This window comes from Cyprinus carpio, chromosome B22 (assembly GCF_018340385.1).
Source record: "Cyprinus carpio isolate SPL01 chromosome B22, ASM1834038v1, whole genome shotgun sequence".
In the NCBI taxonomy this organism is placed as follows: Eukaryota; Metazoa; Chordata; class Actinopteri; order Cypriniformes; family Cyprinidae; genus Cyprinus; species Cyprinus carpio.
This window is the reverse complement of record NC_056618.1, coordinates 15,915,079-15,934,368: the sequence shown is the minus strand read 5'-3', so window position 1 is coordinate 15,934,368 and position 19,290 is coordinate 15,915,079. Positions and strand designations below refer to the sequence as shown.

At 36.6% G+C, this 19,290-nt stretch overlaps 1 protein-coding gene and 2 long non-coding RNA genes across 3 annotated transcripts; all 3 read left to right on the top strand.

The window, feature by feature from the left end:
* The first annotated feature begins 12,056 nt into the window (after positions 1–12,056).
* On the top strand, positions 12,057–12,781 carry LOC122141512. Its single transcript, XR_006157854.1, has 2 exons — positions 12,057–12,201; positions 12,280–12,781. It is a non-coding gene; the product is annotated as an uncharacterized LOC122141512 (long non-coding RNA).
* A 959-nt stretch (positions 12,782–13,740) lies between these two features.
* Positions 13,741–15,993, top strand: LOC122141621. Its single transcript, XM_042749520.1, has 5 exons — positions 13,741–13,877; positions 14,267–14,587; positions 14,744–15,064; positions 15,359–15,670; positions 15,773–15,993. The coding sequence occupies exons 1-5, from the start codon at positions 13,820–13,822 to the stop codon at positions 15,991–15,993; spliced, it is 1,233 nt and encodes a 410-aa protein (XP_042605454.1). The 5' UTR covers positions 13,741–13,819.
* A 777-nt stretch (positions 15,994–16,770) lies between these two features.
* On the top strand, positions 16,771–17,544 carry LOC122141514. Its single transcript, XR_006157857.1, has 2 exons — positions 16,771–16,824; positions 16,914–17,544. It is a non-coding gene; the product is annotated as an uncharacterized LOC122141514 (long non-coding RNA).
* Positions 17,545–19,290: the final 1,746 nt, after the last annotated feature.

Below are 19,290 nucleotides of genomic sequence, written 5' to 3'. Positions count from 1 at the left end.
AGGTTGATAACATAACCATCTATACTAGTTAACACAATCAAAAATAAGAGCTATTCCGAAAAAGGAACACGACAAACGCAACAGGAAAAACGGACGGACGACAAACGCAACAGGTGCAGAAGAAATGAACTGTTTTAATGTATTCAAACAAAAACTAAGATCTTTTCATTAGTTGAAATAAAGCTGAAATAAAAATGTAAATATTAAATGAAAAAGCTTATGACAAATGTTGCCTTTGCAAGCCTCAGGTTAGTTAACTTAAACTGAAATGGCTGAAATTGTGTTAGACTAAAACTGAAATAAAAATAAAAAACTTACTATGAACGCGACAAACAAGGAAAAACTCACAAGAATAAAAAAAGACAAGAACACAACAGAATTAATTGAACTAAAATGAAAGCTGAAAAATTAAAACTAATTTAAAATATTAGTGAAATACTATGATAATTACAAATAAAAATAAAAATGAAAAATTACTGAAATAAAAATAAATATAAAACCTGATTTAAAAAAAACAACAACAACAAAAAACACAGCAAAAAAACTAATTGAAACTAAAATTTAAACGAAAACTGGAAATATAAAAAGGCTTTATCATAATACTGTAATAGTATACTAAAATTGCTAAAACTAAAACTGAAATAAAGATATACTTAAAAATAATTGCCAAAACTTTAAAATTATACTGAAAAATGAAAAAAAAAAAAAAAACAAATGGTACAAAAGACTAAAAACTAAAGACCTGAACTAAATATAAATACAACAATAAATGATTAATAAACAAACTAATAAAAATGACAATAATTATCAAAACTAAAATTTAAACATAAAAATAGGGAAATAAAATGTAAAACATGTTCTAAATTACTAAAATAAAATCTAAGTATAAAAAGCCTAATTAAACATGACAAAATACACTATTAGTAAAATTTGGACTAAAATGAAAATATAAAACTAAGATATTATAAAATATTAATAAATACTATTATAGTATACTTCCAATACTAAAATAACATTGAATTCAGATGCAACCAAACAAAAGTGATTCCCACGTTTCATCGTTGGTAATATTTCACGTGATGTTTTTTTGGCAGCACCCGAGGGAGTCCTTCACGCAGTCGGTCGCGTAGTCGAGAACGATCCACGTCACGCTCCAGCTCCAGGTCTTCCAAATCCTCTCGCTCCAGATCCCGCTCCAGATCCCGCTCTCGTTCTCGCTCCTACTCCAGATCCCGCTCCAGGTATCAAAAATTAAGATTAAAATAAGTGATATTTAAAACCAATTTGTTTTTCCAGCCACACAAAGTGTGTGAACCACATTTTTTGACTTTCTTTCCGTAGGAAGCAGGAGTCACTCCAGATCTGGGTCCCAAAGTCCGCTCCCGCTCCAGATCTCGCTCCAGGAGTCATCGAGCGTCTCAGACAAGCATCGTCATGCTGCAAATCCCGCATTCCCAACCCACCGTAATCCATCTGCTGTTGTTCGCCAAACCTCCTCGTTGGTAATATTTGCTACGTGATTGTTTTTTTTGTGCAGTCACCTCGAGGGACGGTTCTTCGCGCAGTGCGGGTCTGCAGTAGTCGATGCAACGATCCACTTGTCACGCTCCCAGGCTCCAGGTCTATACGGCAATCCTCTCCGCAGTCCCAGATCGCCGCTCCATTATCCCTTTCTCCCGCTCCTACTCCAGATCTCGCTCCAGGTATCCCCAAAAAATAAATTAAAATAAGCGAATATTTAAACCATTTTTTTCCAGCCACACAAAGTTGTTGGGGGGGGGGGGAACACATTTTTGACTTTCTTTCCGTAGGGAGCAGGAGTCACTTCTAAGGGGGGAGTCAGCTCTCGACTCTGGGTCCCGAAAGATGTCGCTCAGCCCAACTCGCTCCAGATCTCGGGCTCCAATTCACGATCTCCCGACAAGTTGCATCGTCATGCTGCAAAATCGACGCAGTCCAACCCCACCCGTAAGTCCATTACTGCTTTTGTTACCCAAATCCAGTTCACAATTAAAAAGCAGCAGATTTTGCTTTGTAATCTGTATCTTGGCATTTTCAAACAAGGGTTTATTTGGTATAGTTATTACTATCAGGATTTCATTGTTCATTTTTATTAAAATGTATGTATTTTACTTATTTTTTTATGTTTATGCTTAATTATAGTAAAATAATAGCATTAAATAAATTCATCCATTTATTGAATTAAATTAATTTAACTATTTTTCATTTGTTTTTAATTATTTGTAAAATGAATAATGAAAGACAATATTAATACAAAAAGTGATTTCAACAGTGTTATTTAGGTGAAAAAAAAAAAATTATATATATATATATATAGAGAGTAGAGAGGAATAAAATAGTCGAGTAAAAGTTATGGATCCAATTTACGTAAAATCCTTTTTTCTCATTAGGGGCTCCTAAATTTAAATCTAATAGAATCCGTGTGGATAACTTTATACTGCGAAATCACATACAAAGTCTATTGTTGTATTTTAGTTACAAATTTTCCTCCAGGCATTTTATTTTGACCTTTATAAGTTGCATGGTGAAAGGAAAAGAAGGTATCGCCTCAAAAAAAACGGATAAACATGCAGATTGCAGTGTCTGTGATTGATTTTTTCCCACATTTACTTTGACTTTCTTAAGTCAAGTTTTGTGACTAAAGGCTTTTAGTCTAAAGCTAAATTTCTTGTCGTGGTGCATGATAAAAATGATTAAAAATGTGGCGGTATCACAAAAATGATCCAATCCTAATGGTGATTTAGCATGATGTTGATATGAAATACATCCTCTCCGCAGCTCCACATCTGGTTTGGGTTCAGTCCCCGCTGTGTTAGCCGACCTCAGCTGGGCGACGAAAACAGGCTGGGCGAAGAAAACAAGGGCCATCTAGCATCATCTCATGAAGATGGTATGTAATTCTAGAATTCATGTTTGACGAAGACCACATGAACTGATGTCCTCCACTGATCCAGCACTATTCTATTCCTGTTCATCCTGGCAGGCTGGACGCGGATCAGGAGGTCTTGGTGCTAAAGAACAGGGCATTCAAGACCCCATCAAAGGAGGAGACATCCGGGACAAGTGGACCAGTATAAAGGAGTGGGGAGTCGCGCTGGATGACCCGTATGTGATAGCCTACAGGAGAAACAAAAGCTACATTTTTTGTTGGCAAGGATGAATAGCACGAGAAAAAGGTATTCATGTTTTTTAAAACGCTCACTATTAGATTTGTTGTTTGCCGAGTCAATCATCAACAAAAATTAATACTAATACTAATACTTAGGGTTATATTCAAACTAAAAAAACCAAAACCTATAAACTAAAAATAAATAATAACCAAAAACAAAAATTGAATTATCTTTTATTTTGTTTATCCTCAGTAAGCAGAGAGGCGAGACCCCCCAGGAGCCCTCCAGCACAGAGTGATCACTCATTTCACATGGTCTTTTTTGTTTTTGTTTTCTGTAGATGCCATAAAGCTGTTTTCACATTCGTTTGGCATCTTTTTAAATCTTGCCCTTGGTTCCTTTTGTAGTAAAATGCATCAAAGCATCATATTGTAACTCAGAAGTATCAGTGTCATTGCAAGTGTTTCCTTTGATTAATCTGAGACTCTGTAGGCAAGCAAAATAAAGATGTTTTCAAAAGGTCACATTGTTTATTCAAACATTTAATTTATGCATGAATGATTGAAGAGAAACAATGAACAGATACTGAAAAATGCTGGTTTATTTAGGCTCGTTATTACATGAACAATGATTGAAAAGTTTTGGCTGTTTATAATCTATGGAGGATGCATCCAAAACATTGATCATCTGTTTATTCAACTGTAATGATAGTCTCTCTTTTCCTGTAGAACTTCCTCTAAAGCATCTTCAATACTCAGTTTGGGAGACCTGTGAGCGCGAATAAACTAGAAAAAACAAAACCCTGTTAGCAAACACTTAAGTTATAATGAAAGGAAAACCCTCAGCCTCATTTTGTAGATACATAAACTTGATACAATTGTTGTACGTTTAACCCTCAGCCTCATTTTGTTACTCGTTGAATTCTTACCTCTTTAGTATCCTCTAGTGTGGTGTATCTGTAGTCAGCAGGTCCCAGTGACTCAATCACTGATGTGTAGTGACGTCAATTAATGCTCTAGTGAGATCCAACTGCTGCCGCAACATGCCGTTAAGTGCAAAAACGGCGGGACTGTACACCATCAAGCCTGTTAGCATTTTTTTTTTTATTATTATAGATGAAAAAGGACTTCGATGTGTTCTTTACCCAAATACATATTTCACACAAAAAGAATGAAAGTGCTCCTAAACCATTACCTTGAGGGACGCCCCAAAGAAATGCATGAATTATGACTTAGACATGTTCTTGATTGCTTTTGTGAGATTCACCCTAATGCATTTCTTTCAGAACAAGAATGAAAGTGGTCCTGACTTATAACCCTTGAGTTACTGTCCCAAGAAATGGATGTCAGATATATGAATCTAGACTGTTTCTTGACAGGTTTTGAGAGATTCACCCATATGCATTTCTCTCAGAACAAGAACAAAGTGGTCTTGAACTATAACCCTGAGCTACGCCCCAAAGAAATGTAGCCTGGCTGGACTGAAGTATCAGATAATGTAAACCTACCAGAAGACCATGTGTAAGTTAGTATCTCATCTGTCTGCGTCTGTAAACGCAACCCTCCTTTACACGACGGTCAGGACTGGGGCCCATGTGTGACTGTTGCAATGGACGAGCTAGACCTCGAGGAAGAGCCTGAGTGGCGACTGGATGACGATGATTGTGATAAAGTATGGTCATCGTCGTCTTCATCCTGGGGTTTGTATGTGCTGTGCTGGGGCCTCGCTGATCATTGAGGCATCTGTGTTTTTATCTGTGAGACGTCTGGAGATCTCACCGGTGCTCTGTGGCATCTCAGATGGGATCTCGCTCTCAAAACCGCGCTTTCCGGTAGGTAAGGCAGCCAAGGCATCTTCCGGTGTGGGTGGTGAAGCAACCTTTGAGATGTTGTTGGATGACTTTCTTGTTACTACCTTCTGTTCTGTGTTTTATGTTTCTTTCTGAGTAAAAACAATGTTTTTCAGTTGTAAAAATTATGTAATTCTTTCTTCCGCATGTAAATTATGTTCAGAATGTAATTTTACACAACACCAAAAAAAAAGGCACAACTTTTCTTGTGAGATTGCAGCTGCTTTCAAAAGGTATAGGGGCGAGATTCATCCCAGTGTCATCATTCAGTTTGAAGTCTGTGGGAAATCACCAAGGGAGAAAAATGTATTTATATTTGTGGTTTGGAGAGGTTTATGACGGTGTGGCATACTGGGGCCACACCATTTTGCTTTTCTGGTTTCTGATGTGGTTCTCGATGAAGGCTAGTCTACTCAAAGCCGCGCTTTGCGAACTACGTTGAGGTATGAACCTAAATTCGTCTGTTCCAGCAGGACTTCCTGTAGGAGCAGATGACTGTCTATCACCAGTGGCATCTTTTGAAGTCTTCTTCAGAAATTGGCTCCCGCCACCCATGCTGAAACTCTCCAATGTTGTCGTTTTCACAGGGTCATGGTTTTTTACTCTCAGATGGTGAAAAGACGTCATTCAGGTCCTGGAATTGCATCTGCTTAGACGGTGACGTGTTTTCCAGGGTTTTCCTGGGTAAATAAGAGTATTTGCAACACATCACAAACATTTAATAAGAGTATGGGGGTTAGGAAACAAGATCTCCACATATCCCAATTGTAATGTTTTGTTTTTGTATTTTCTACTAAATTAGCATATTCTATTATAGTTCAAACCTTTGTTACAATAACATTAAACAGCATTAAAATACTTATTTTTTTTTGTAAATGTTTTTTATTCCAAGGGGAAAAAAGCTTACACTATGGTACAACAAATTTAAATTTACACCATATTTAAGAAAAACAAAAACCAAGGGGAAAAAAAGAAAATAGAAACAACCAATACCATAGCTCAAAATAGAAACCTAATAATAAAGGAAAAAGAAAGAAGAGGGCATTATACAGAATAAAAATTATATATCGTATACCATAGAATGTTTGTAGGCTGTGCAAATTGGACGTTCTGAGTGCTTTCTTGTTAAGCAAAACTGAAATTGTGAGTAAATAATCTTAAAAATGCTACAAAAACAGGTTTACAATTCAAAAGTTTACTTTTGTGAATAAAGAATCTACATAAGAAGAGAATAAATAGCTGATTAGCGTTATAATACTGCACGGCCTCTGTGACGTCAGTTATTAAGGATAATTAAATAAAATTAAATGAAAATGTTATCTTTAAATCTGTGAAAAACTCTGTTCTTCAGGTGTGTTTGGTGTTAAAATGAAGTCAGTGTCAGTGACAGAGCGAGATTCGATCACTCTAAACTCGGGACGTACTCAATTAATGGGCGATGATGAGATTGTATGGATGTTTGGAATTGAAAACACTTTAATAGCTGAAATTACTGTAACGGCTGACGCCCCTTAATAAAAAATCAAAAAAAAATCAAACAAACTGGATCTCTGGACATCACAAGCATCAGAATGAAACATGCTGGACTCTATAAACTACAGATCAACAGTGTAAGAAAGTTTCAATCTCACTATCAGTGGTGAGTAAATATTTTCTCAACCTCATCTGTTTCACCTGCACTCTTAAGAAAAATGGTTCTTAAACAGTACCAGAAAAGGGTTCTTCAGCTTGTAACAATAGCAGAACCCTTTCTGGTGCTAAATAGAACCCTTTTTAAAGGGTTCCATAAAAGAACCATGCTTTGAAAGTGTTATATAGAACCTTAAATGTGCTATAAATAACCTTTTTAATGATAGTTTATTTTCATTAATATTCGTTTTATTAATATTATTTGAATAAATAATTTATTATTGTTTTTTTTTTTAACCCCCTGCCTGGTCTTATAATATCTTATAGCATATCCATTAATGTTTGCACAAAAATTATGTGTACTTGGTGTGACTGAGAGGCCATTTCTCTCTGCAGATGACGAGATTGTAGGATGTGACATCATCTGAAATGGACAATTGAGTTTAGGGCTACAATGTGCCTCCTTCCCACTTGTTTATGTAAAAAACAATTATGTTTAATGAAAGGCCAAAAGTAGTATGTGAGCACTTCGCAATTTTATGTTTATGTATAAACCCAAGTAATAATTATAAAAACAGAAAAAAAAAAAAAAAAAAATCTAAGAATGGACCATTAAATTAAATATTTTTGCTACTAAAACCATACATCAATAGAAAGCTTATTCATTCAGCTGATATTAATGTTGATCTCAGTTTGATGTTTTTATTCTTCAGACTCTGTCCACTGTTGTGGTTCTACTGAAGCTGTGATCTGATTGGTCCTCTCTGCTCTGGTGGCGTGGCTGAAACAAGTTTAAGCCCGTTCACATATCAAAAACCTAAATGATGATGCCACATTTCTTATCATGTATTAATCTTCATGTATATGTAATGGCTTTATATATTAATCTGCTGGTATTGATGTTCATTTATAGGCAGCTCATTTCCTCTCTAGAAGAGGATTTGAGAATGAAAAGCAACAGATTCTCACATTAATGCTCAAAGTATCAAATGTGAGTGTTTGTCACAATAAATCCTGAAGATGCTCAAATATCACTTAGCAAGATTGTGTTCAGTGCACAGCATGTCACCATATGATGTGTATGCTGCTCTGTATCATCTGCGCCACAAGGATGCGCTGTTTCTACGTGTATTTAGCTTTGATTTGAAAGAAAACAGAGCATCCTTGTGGCACGGTAGCCTGGGTGCCAGCCCGAACCCCGCCCACAACTTTTTTTGGACGGGAAGTTCGGTCTGGACTCGATCCATTGAGGAGTAATTATGCTCGGCTCCCAGAAGGCCAAGCCAATCAAATTGCCAGGGCGGGCTTTAATTGATGATTGGACAGGCTATCTGCGGTTTACGTAAGATAGGGGCGTCTTGGAAGGTAGGACTCACGATCTCTTTTCTCTGAAGCCTCAGATGAACACGCTTCTTTCAGCCTTTAGTCTCTTTCGTCGTCTTTCCATTTTTTAAAAGTTAGTCAAGTCGTGTTGCAAACCGTGTAATAAAGTTGAGACAGGGCCGACAAATGCGATAAGATTTATTTTTCATTATTGTCGAGATCTAATCATAAACAGAGAACTTGTTCGTATATACATGCACCTTTTGTGTTTCTCTCAAAAAATGTTATTCGTGCTTTTTAACAACAGCGGCAAAGATCGTTTACACTCATTACTTTTCCTACTTCTTCCAGTTCCAGCGTGCGTGCGTGCAGTTGAACTCTGTTGATAACTATGCGTCGCTCAACATACGTCACTTACTGCGTTGCTCTGATTGGTTGTAGGTCTATGCAATTAAGTGCAGAGGTTTTTTTTTTACTGGTTCGGTTAAGACACGCCCCATAATTCAAGTGCAATGGAGCAGTATCAGACTCACATTCTGCCTAGAATATGAGTATGACGAAGTCAGGCTAGTGGCACGGATGATACAGAAGAGAATACGCAGCATACGGTGATATGGAGAGACACAGAGGAGACTGTTGACAAAGGCATTGTTGAATAAAGTCGTTATTTTTGTTTTCTCTTTGCTTACAAAAAGTGTTCCCCGTCCCTTCATATAACCCAGATTGCACGTCTGATGGCAGATGGAGTATTCTGACAATGACTTTCATACCTTTTATGGACCTTGAAACTGTTATTTACTTGGCAGTCTATGGGACAGTCACAGGCCTCCCGGTTTTCATCCAAAGTATCTTAAATTGTGTTCTTAAGACAAACAAAGCTTTTACGGTTTTGGAACAAATGGGGGTAAGTGATTAATGACAAAATTTCATTTTGGGGTGGAGTATCCCTTTAAGTACTGTAACGAAGTATTTTTACTACATTAGATTACTCCACTGGCATTAAGCTATCTGAGACTTGTTATAGCACTTGCATATCATTGCTCTTTTGTTAATTTTGATTGCTTCCATTGTCCTCATTTGTAAGTCGCTTTGGATAAAAGCGTCTGCTAAAAGACTAAATTATTATTATTATTATTAAATTATCTTCGGAACACAAATTAAGATATTTTTGATGGAATCTGAGAGCTCTCTGACCCTCCGTAAACAGTGCAGGTGATACAGAAGAGCATACACATCATATAGTGACATGCTGTGCACTGAACACAATCTTGCTAATCAAGCTGTGTATGAATATATATATATATATCCATATATATATATATAACTATATATATATATATATATATATATATATATATATTGCTTTTTAAAAATTAAAAAAATACTTTTTGTACTTAAGTACAATAAATATCACATACTTTAAGACTTTTACTCAAGTAGTATTCAAAACAGTGACTTCAACTTCTACCAAAGTCTTGTAACTGTACTTTTGTAACTGTATGACTTTCAGGTACTTTATACACCACGGCTTAACACAGTACACGTAGCAAGGTTTATTTTTAAATTATATAATAAATAAAAAGAAAACACATAGAATAGAAAAAGAACAGAGCAAGCTAGTGTTAGAGGTCTTTTTTGCTTTAGTTATTTGCTTGACTTAAACTTTGTTCACTGTTTTGCCTTTCATCTGTCAGACTGTTTGCTGATTTTCTGAACTTTGCCTTTCCCTGGTTTTGAAATGTAGCATCAGCAAAACCCTATTGATTTTCACTATATAAAAGGGGATGGACGATTGTGGATTCGCACACAAGGTAAATATCACAGTCGTGTTTCAGATCAATATCAGTGTTTCAAACATTTCAAGGGTTGCCATTGTGGGCCTATCAATAAAACGATTAACAAAATTCTTTTGTTGTGTTTGTGGCATCTGATTGTTGCATCTTAAAACACTATCTTTAAACACACTCTCTTTATTACGGCTTTAGTTGTTTCTGTTTTGCCACAGAATTATAAATGACTATAGTTAAATTAGTCACATCAATTTAGTATTAACAAAAAACTCTAGTTATGTGACATGCTTTTAAAAATTACACAGATATTTAGTAGCTATTCAGCTGTATTTTTCTTAAATATGATGACTTATTCTTCAGTGTTGGCTAATTTCCATTTCGTGAAGCCCTAGTTTAGATACTTGGACCTTGTGGTGTATTTTGAGATCAGTAATTTGATTAAACTTTTGGTCATTCGTGTTTGGACAAACACAGAGAGGGACATAAACTGTCATGGAGCTGATAGCAGTCCAGTGTTTGTACATACACCTCTTCAAATCAGCAGAAAGCACAATGACACAACGTCAAGAGACCAATATTGAAAATAATCGTCTCTTATCACTGATGTAACCTCCCTGAAATGAAATCGGCTCTAAATGTGTTTTATATAAAAACACTGGAGCTCAAACAGCAGCAGCTTTAGTTTCAGTCGTGACGTGATTCTCATCTGAAGTTAGTGTTTTCTGTGTATGATGTTGTGTGGAGCTCAAATCAACTTCAGTTCCCCCCCTACAGGTGTGTTTGGTTTTGAAGTGCAGATCTCAGTGAACGAGGGAGAGTCAATCACTCTAAACTCTGGTCTTACTGAAATACAGACAGATGTTGACATACTGTGGACGTTTGGAAATGACAGGTCTACCATAGCTATAATCAACAGATGAACAAAAGGATACTTGATAATCTTGATGGGAGATTCAGAGACAGATTGCAGCTGGATCATCAGACTGGATCTCTGACCATCACAAACAGCAGAATGATAGACTCTGGACTTTATGAAGTGACCATCAGCAGAAGCAGCAATTTAGAGACTAAATACAATTCGATGTTCGATGTTTCTGTCTATGGTGAGTCACAATTACACTATCATACTAATACACATTTACTGTTATTTACTGTTCATTTATCCTCACATGGTTTGTGCTCACATTTACATGACTGAAAGTATGTTATTAATTATTTAATAACTATAAACTGTGACAAACTCTGTGTTCTACAGAAAGGTTTGTTGAGACAGATACAAAGAAGTCAGTGATGGAGGGAGATTCGGTCACTCTACACAGTGGTCGTACTTATCTGAATGATGATTGGATTCAGTGGTGGTTTATGAATAAAAACAATTTACTAGCTGAAATCAATGTACCGGAGAGCAGATTCTCTGTTTATGATGATGTTCTCGATGGGATATTCAGACACAGACTGAAGCTGAACAAACAAACTGGATCTCTGACCATCACAGACATCACAACTGAACACACTGGAGTCTATGAACTAGAGTACAACACACACGGAGCAGAGCCTCTCTTTTTATCTCAGTGTCTATAGTGAGTTAAATATCATTTTCTTGTGTTTTATTAATTAATGCTGATAATAGAAACACATCATCATATTTAGTTGTTGTTGTTTGTCTTTTTTTCTTTACAATTATTCCACCTAAATTTGTTTAACTTTCTACTGTATATTGTTAAATGCTCTACTTTTGATCAGTCTTTGTTTCTTTGTTTTGGGGAAAGTCGTGGCCTAACGGTTAGAGTGTTGGACTTGCAAAATCCAAGGGTTGCGAGTTTCGAGTCTCGAGCCGGCAGGAATTGTAGGTGGGGAGAGTGAATGAACAGCGCTCTCTCCACCATCAATACCATGACTGAGGTGCCCTTGAGCAAGGCACCGAACCCCCCAACTGCTCCCCAGAAAACAACGGGCGCCGCAGCATAAATGGCTGCCCACTGCTCCGGGTGTTGTGTTCACGGTGTGTGTGTGTTCACTGCTGTGTGTGTGCACTTTGGGTGGGTTTAAAGCAGAGCACGAATTCCGATCATCTGCCAAAATACCTTCATTCATCCTCATTTATCTCTATTCAAAAATTACTATCTTCCTCGTCTGCTTAAATATCTTCATTCATCCTCATTTATCTCTATTCTCTCATGTTTTCCAGCTCGTCTGCCTGTTCCTGTCATCAGCAGTAACTCTTCAAACTGCTCTTCATCATCATCATCATATTGTTCATTGTTGTGTTCAGTGTTGAATGTGAGTCATGTGACTCTCTCCTGGTACAAAGGAAACAGTTTATTGTCCAGCATCAGTGTGTCTGATCTCAGCATCAGTCTCTCTCTACATCTGGAGGTGGAATATCAGGATAAAAACAGCTACAGCTGTGTGCTCAACAATCCCATCAGCAACCAGACTCAACATCTGGACATCACTCAACTCTGTCACACATGTTCAGGTACAGCAGAGCTGATATTAGTTGATGTTGGTGCTGACATTAACGTTTATTGACTGAGCTAATGTATTTATTCTTCAGATTCGGTGAAGCTGTGATCTGATTGGTCCTCTCTGCTCTGGTGGGCATTGCTACTGTCCTTGTTCGTGACATCAGTTCCAGGGCTGAACAAGATCAAGCACATATACACAGAAACCTATATGATGATGTGATTTCAGTGATTGACATTTAAATAATTGAATCTCCATTTATTTATAATGGCTTTATATATTCATCTCCTGGTATCGATGTTAACTTATCGGTGGCTTATTTCCAATCTAAAAGAGGATTTCAAAAAGGCTTGATTGCTTGTTAAACCTGCTGTGATCTGATTTGTTCACAGCTAATGTGGTGTGACGTTTGATGCATACTATGCATGATTCTTTTGTAATGTGATGCCAGTTTAATATAACACACAATGCTAATAACTGAACATCATCACAGTCTGTGAATGTTTCTCCTTTCAGTGGTGCATCCGCCAAGCCAAATGTCTCAGGTAATCAAATGCGATTTTTCAAAAATGAACAATTACATTTACAGTTTACTTAAATGTAATTTACTGTGTTTAAAGTCAAAGTGGACTTTGCAGTGGTTTTCCTCTCATTAATCTGTACAGAAATGTGGTTTGATCTGTCGGGGACTTTGCAGTGGTTTTCCTCTCATTAATCTGTACAGAAATGTGGTTTGATCTGTCGGAGGGATAAACAGCTTCTGCTGGATATTTGTGTGTGTTAATAGTTTGTGGGCGAAGTGGTTTTTCCCTTCTAGTATGATAAACTAGTGCATGTGCATGCTTTCACTGCGTGATGTAGCCTATTATCAGTGCCATTTAAATCACCCTGAAATGACTTTGTCATATTAAATATGATCTTTGATATTTATACAAATATAAAACTTTTGTATTTATATCATTTGATAAGGAATATCATGTGAGCGAGAGTGCTGTTTTCTCGAATATCAGCATGATTGCAAATGTGATATTGATTTTATGCAACAGTTCAAGAAACAGGAAGTTAACATCTTCTTTAGGATCTTCGTATCAGTTCACAGTGAATCCAGTGAACTCCATCTCTGCTGTGAGTTTAACATGCATTTGGGATACGCAACATGTCCCAGTTACACATTATTTTCATATTAGCATAATTTCCAGCATTTTTCTTGAAACAGGTTTGAGTACAAGTCAGTGCAAAGACTTTTTACTCTGTTCAAGTTGGACACTGAAAATGTGTTGGAGTTCTTAATTTTTGGACCGCCAAAGTGGGCCACACTATACTCATAGATATATTTATAAAAACCTTTTAAAATCTATAAAAACACAAAACACACAAAAACACTTTTGGCTGAGCTAGAGTGTCCTTGTGTACAGCAATTAGCCGCTCTTCTGCTATTAGTTTTCATTCAGGCCCAGAATTCATTTGAAAATGTAAGATCAGCAAAAGCTTGTTGATTCTCATGATGTTAAAGGAGACGGACGTGTGAGCGGAAACTGTGACTGGGGACACATCCAGATAAATATCACAGTTCAGTTGTGAGTGTTTTCACACATTTTAAGCATCACTGTTGTGGGCTCTTTGGTGAACCGATGAGAAAAATGTCTCTCAGATTAATTTTGTTCTGTTTGTGTTTCTGGCATCTGGATGGTGAGTTTGAAATGTGTTTTTACAGCTTCAGTTCTGGTATCATGTAATAAATTACTGGTTAAGTCAGAGAGGATTAACATTCACTGTTGTTCTCATACAGAAATTATTGGTCTGTACTCAGTTATTAGGGAAACAATTATGAAGCTCAAATACCCAACCGCATTAGTTTTAGTATTACTCTTAGCTAAATGAAGATAAGTCTCAATTTTGATTTATTTAGTCATTGGTCCATAAAGAGAAGATCTATATCTCTTCTTTAATGTCGCATCTTTTGTGCTGCTGCAGAACATTATTTGCATCACATTTAAGTTATTAAAAGTACTTTAGTAAGGCTTCATTACACCAAGATCAAGTGATTTTAAAGCTTTAATCTGTGATAAACTCTCCAGGTGAGTTTGATGATATTCTGACACCAGTGTCCGTGAAGGAGGGAGATTCAGTCACTCTGAACTCTGGTCTTACTGAAATAATGGATGATGGTCTGATTCTGTGGGTGTGTTCAAATAAATTCACTTTAATAGCTGAAATCAATAAACGGGCCGACAGCATCTCTGTACAGGATGATGCTCTTGATGGGAGATTCAGAGACAGACTGAAGCTGGACAAACAAACTGGATCTCTGACCATCAGAGACACCACAACTGAAGATACTAGCTTTTGTCAACTACACATCAACCGTATGAAGAAGATTTTCATTCTCATTGTCTATGGTGAGTTAAATAATTGTTTCAAATGTTTTATTGTTTAATCATCACAAAGATACAAGTATTCATCCACACACCATTTTGCTTCTGTTGTTTTATGATATTATTAATTTCGAATGTAAGCTTTTCTTTACTAAAACCCTGTTTCTGTTTGTTCTTCAGGTGTGATTGGTGATGAAATGAAGTCAGTGTCAGTGATGGAGGGAGATTCAGTCACTCTAAACTCTGGTCTTACTGATCTTACTGAAATAAGAGATGATGATCTGATTCAGTGGTTGTTTGTAGATGCTTTAATAGCTTTTATCAGCAAAGTGGCTAACGTCTACACTGTATTTGACAACAATGGGAAATTCAGCAACAGACTGAAGCTGGATCATGAAACTGGATCTCTGACCATCACAGACATCAAAATTAAACATGCTGGACTTTATAAACTTCAGATCAACAGCGTGGTCAAGAGTTTCATTCTCACTGTCAATGGTGGTAAATATGTGTTTTATCTGTTTTTATTTTTTATTCGAGTCGATATCCTCGGTCTGACACATTGTGCAGTTGTGCTTGAATACTGGTTTGTGGTTGCCTTCCTTTCTGTCTTTCTCCAATTTCACTTCATTTCTACTCTTCATACCATTCTGTATAAGTGAAAGCAAAATTGCAAAAAATTAAATCAAATGAAATAAAAAATAATTAATAAATTAATTAAAAATAGCAAACTATTTCAGGAAATCATAATAGAGTTATTTAAAGATCATAATCTGTTTCCTGTTTGTTTTCCAGGCGTTGCAAATGCATTGATGCCAGTGTCAGTGATGGAGGGAGATTCAGTCACTCTAAACACTGGTCTCACTGAAATACAGACAGATCATTTGATTCTGTGGACATTTGAAAATAAAAACACCATAATAGCTGATGTATGGCTTGACAGATTCTCTGTATATAATGATGTTCTTGATGGGAGATTCAGAAACAGACTGAAGCTGGACAAACAAACTGGATCTCTGACCATCACAGACACCAGAACTCAACATGCTGGATATTATGAACTACAGACCACACGTATGATGATAGTTTTCTCTCTTAAAGTCTATGGTGGGTTAAATATATGGATTAAATACACCTATTTTATGTTTTAATCCCAACAGCATTGAGATTATTAATCCACACCCCATTTTGTTTCTGTTTGTTCTCCAGGTGTTACAGATGCAGTGAAGTCAGTGTCAGTTCTGGAGGGAGATTCAGTCACTCTAAACTCTGGTCTTACTGAAATAGATGGTGATGTGTTTCAGTGGGTGTTCATCAACTCTTTAATAGCTCATATCAATGTAAAGGCTGACCACATTACTATATTTGATTATAATGATGGGAGATTCAGAGACAGACTGAAGCTGGGACAAACAAAACTGGATCTCTGACCATCATTACAGACACCAGAAATGCACACTCTGGACTTTATGAACTACTGACCTACAGAGAGGCCAAATCCTGGAAATTCAGTCTTACAGTCTATGGTGAGTTTAATTTGTTACAGCTTTAAAGTTGATTTGAAGAAGTATCATATGTTTTGCTCTTAAAATAACTAATTGATTTGTACATTAAAGGCATTTAGGTTTACTATTTCACTTTCTATATTTAAATGCTCTACTTTTGATCAGTCTTAAAAACTGCTTATTTGAAATTAACATTAACCTTTTAAAACATTATTTTATCGTTATGTTTAATATTTTTATTTAGTAGTCAACCAATCATGAATTTAAATAGTGCAGCGATATGCAAATATGACACATCTATGACAGAGTTCAAACTGCTAAATGAGTCTCATATTTACATTGTGGTGATCAGTGTTAATGATTAAAGCATTTGTGAAATTGCAGAAATTGTTGTTGTTTATTCCTTATTGTCTTTAATATTATCCTCATTTATCTTTGTTCTCTGATGTTTTCAAGCTAGTCCACCTGTACCTGTCATTAGCAGAGACTGTTCTTCATCATCCTCATCATCAGGATCGTCAAAGACCAATTGTTCATTGGTGTGTTCAGTGGTGAATGTGAGTCATGTGACTCTCTCCTGGTACAAAGGAAACAGTTTATTGTCCAGCATCAGTGTGTCTGATCTCAGCATCAGTCTCTCTCTACCTCTGGAGGTGGAATATCAGGATAAAAACAGCTACAGCTGTGTGATCAACAATCCCATCAGCAACCAGACTCAACATCTGGACATCAGTCAACTCTGTCACACATGTTCAGGTACAGCAGAGCTGATATTAGTTGATGTCGGTGCTGATATTAGCGTTTATTGACTGAGCTGATCTCAGTTTGATGTTTTTATTCCTCAGACTCTGTCTACAGTTGTGGTTCTACTGAAACTGTGATCCGATTGGTCGTCACTGCTCTGGTGGGCGTGGCTGCTGCGGCTGCTGTTGTTCTTCTGGTGTATGACATCAGATCCAGAAGAGCTGAACAAGATCGAGCACATTTTCACACATAAGAAACCTAGATCATGATGTAATTTCTAATATAACCATTTTAATCATTTGTTAATCTTAAATGACTTTTTATATTCATCTGCTGGTATTGATGTTCATTTACTGGCAGCTCATTCCCCCATTAGAAGATGATTTGAGAACAAACAGCAACACATTCTCACATTAACGCTCAAATTATTGATAAATACTGAAAATTAACAAGATTGCTCACACTTAATATAACATGCTTTTTTATATATACAATTGAATCTTTCATATTTGATAAGGCAGTGATGCTCCTCTACTGGCTGAACACATGAAAGCACATGAAAACATATCTCTCTTTGCCATTTCCAGGGTGAGACGTATTATTTTTTTTAATCCAGTTTGAACAGCTTTATTGATTATAGCCTCTTTCTCTAAGATCTCACTTTACTATACTGTTATCCGTTTTCCATATGTATTTCATTGCAATTATCAATAAAATTCATTATCATTCAGACCTTAAAGCCTCTTTGATTTATTACATTTAGAATACTAACTTTATGTACTGTATAAAGATTTTTTTTAAAACATCCAAAACAAACCTTTGTTGAATTGGCATGAGAAAAGAGAACCCTGTTTGAAAAGTATAGTGTTTAGCTTTTAGGGTTAACAGTCTTCAACAAATGCAAAGAACTCCTATTATAGATAAGTTCACTTTCTGAAGCTGCAGTTTTAGTGAATCAGTTTGCACTTACACACAGGTCAGTATTTTCTTCTACACATTAGTTTAGACACCAGAAATTCAGGAATGAGCAGACAGAGAGGGTAAAATGTCATCTGTTCATTCCTCTTTGAAAATCGGAGAAAGAAAAAAGATAAGTCTCTTTTCAGCTGACCACCTGGACGACCAGTCTCCATCCCCCAAATGTGAGATTACAGGGGCCAGCTCAGTCCTTTATCTAAGCTAAATTACCTTTCTCACCTGAAACATATTCCGGTGCAGATGCACTAGTTTGAGGGATTGAACTAAGGCTGTGTTAACCTTTTGAGCGGTACGGTCCCACATATGGGATTCTAATTTCCGTGCCCCTAGGCGTATGGTCCCACAAATGGGATTTAGAACGTTCGGTGACGTCGCATAACTGCCAAATTCAAACTGCGTTTTCGCCGCGGCTGGGCCTTGGCTGGCGCTGAGCCAGAGACAGGGACGTGCACTGCTCTTTTGTTTTTTCATATTATCACAACTATGCAGTATTATTAACCAAGATATTACCGTAATGCATATTTTTAGTTTTCAGACATTTAAATACACATAAGTACTAGTAAAAAAAAAAAAAATACATTTAGAGTTTGAAAAATACAGGCATATGTTCTATGGAAGCAAAAACTAATAATCAATTCAAATTTAATTTGCAGATTTTTTTATATTCATATCAGATACACATAGTGTAAGTTACTATAAAGTTCACTCTATTCTCACCCAGTTAATCGGCACACTAGTTATTCTTGTATTTCGGAGAAAGGAAATCGATGAATTCACGTACTGTAAATCTGACTGACAGGACTCTCCTGCACCCTGCAGCTGCGAAAAAAAACATGGCGGCGCCCATCTCACATTTCAGATCCCGATCAAAATCATTTAGAAAGCTTTTTAAACGACAAAACACACTCATTTACACATATTTATGAATCGGAATATCAGATTGTTATCATGACATGGTATGCAAGTTTGTGAATATTTTAAATAAACTTTTAGCTGCGGCAGCTGCGGTGTGTAGCCTACAATACAAATATCACACATCGCCATTGTAGACGCGGTGTGTCACGCGACAGCCCTGACAGCGTCGCCATGGAAACAGTAAGGGGAACGTTCTAAAATAACGGTCGTCTTAAAAAAACACACTCTGGGGGGACCGCTGGAATATTTTAAACTCACCACTGAAAAGGTTAAAGTATCTTTGCATACTGTCTTCTAGAAATCAGATTGGCTCACAGTTCCGGGTCATATTGGAGAAAGGACCAAAATGCAGGTGGAGGGCTTCTTGTGTCATCTTGGGAAATGACCTGTCTGGAGGTAATGCTGCCTTTACATACTATCTGAAACTTGCAAATTCCCACTTCTGAAGTTGTAATTATGAGTTTGTCGTGTTCAAGTTCTTTGTTGTTGGAAAGAATATAAAAATCATGGTGGACAGTCTATTCATTTTGCCTGTTTCTTGGGGAAATTTGATTTAAGCCAAAAGCTATATACTAGAATATAGTA

Bases quoted from the DNA above. Each gene is read 5' to 3' on its own strand.
- LOC122141621 (XM_042749520.1), top strand. From the start codon at position 13,820: ATGAGAAAAATGTCTCTCAGATTAATTTTGTTCTGTTTGTGTTTCTGG. The intron at 13,878-14,266 runs GTGAGTTTGAAA...TAAACTCTCCAG, and splicing joins GTGTTTCTGGCATCTGGATG to GTGAGTTTGATGATATTCTG. The intron at 14,588-14,743 runs GTGAGTTAAATA...TTTGTTCTTCAG, and splicing joins TTTCATTCTCATTGTCTATG to GTGTGATTGGTGATGAAATG.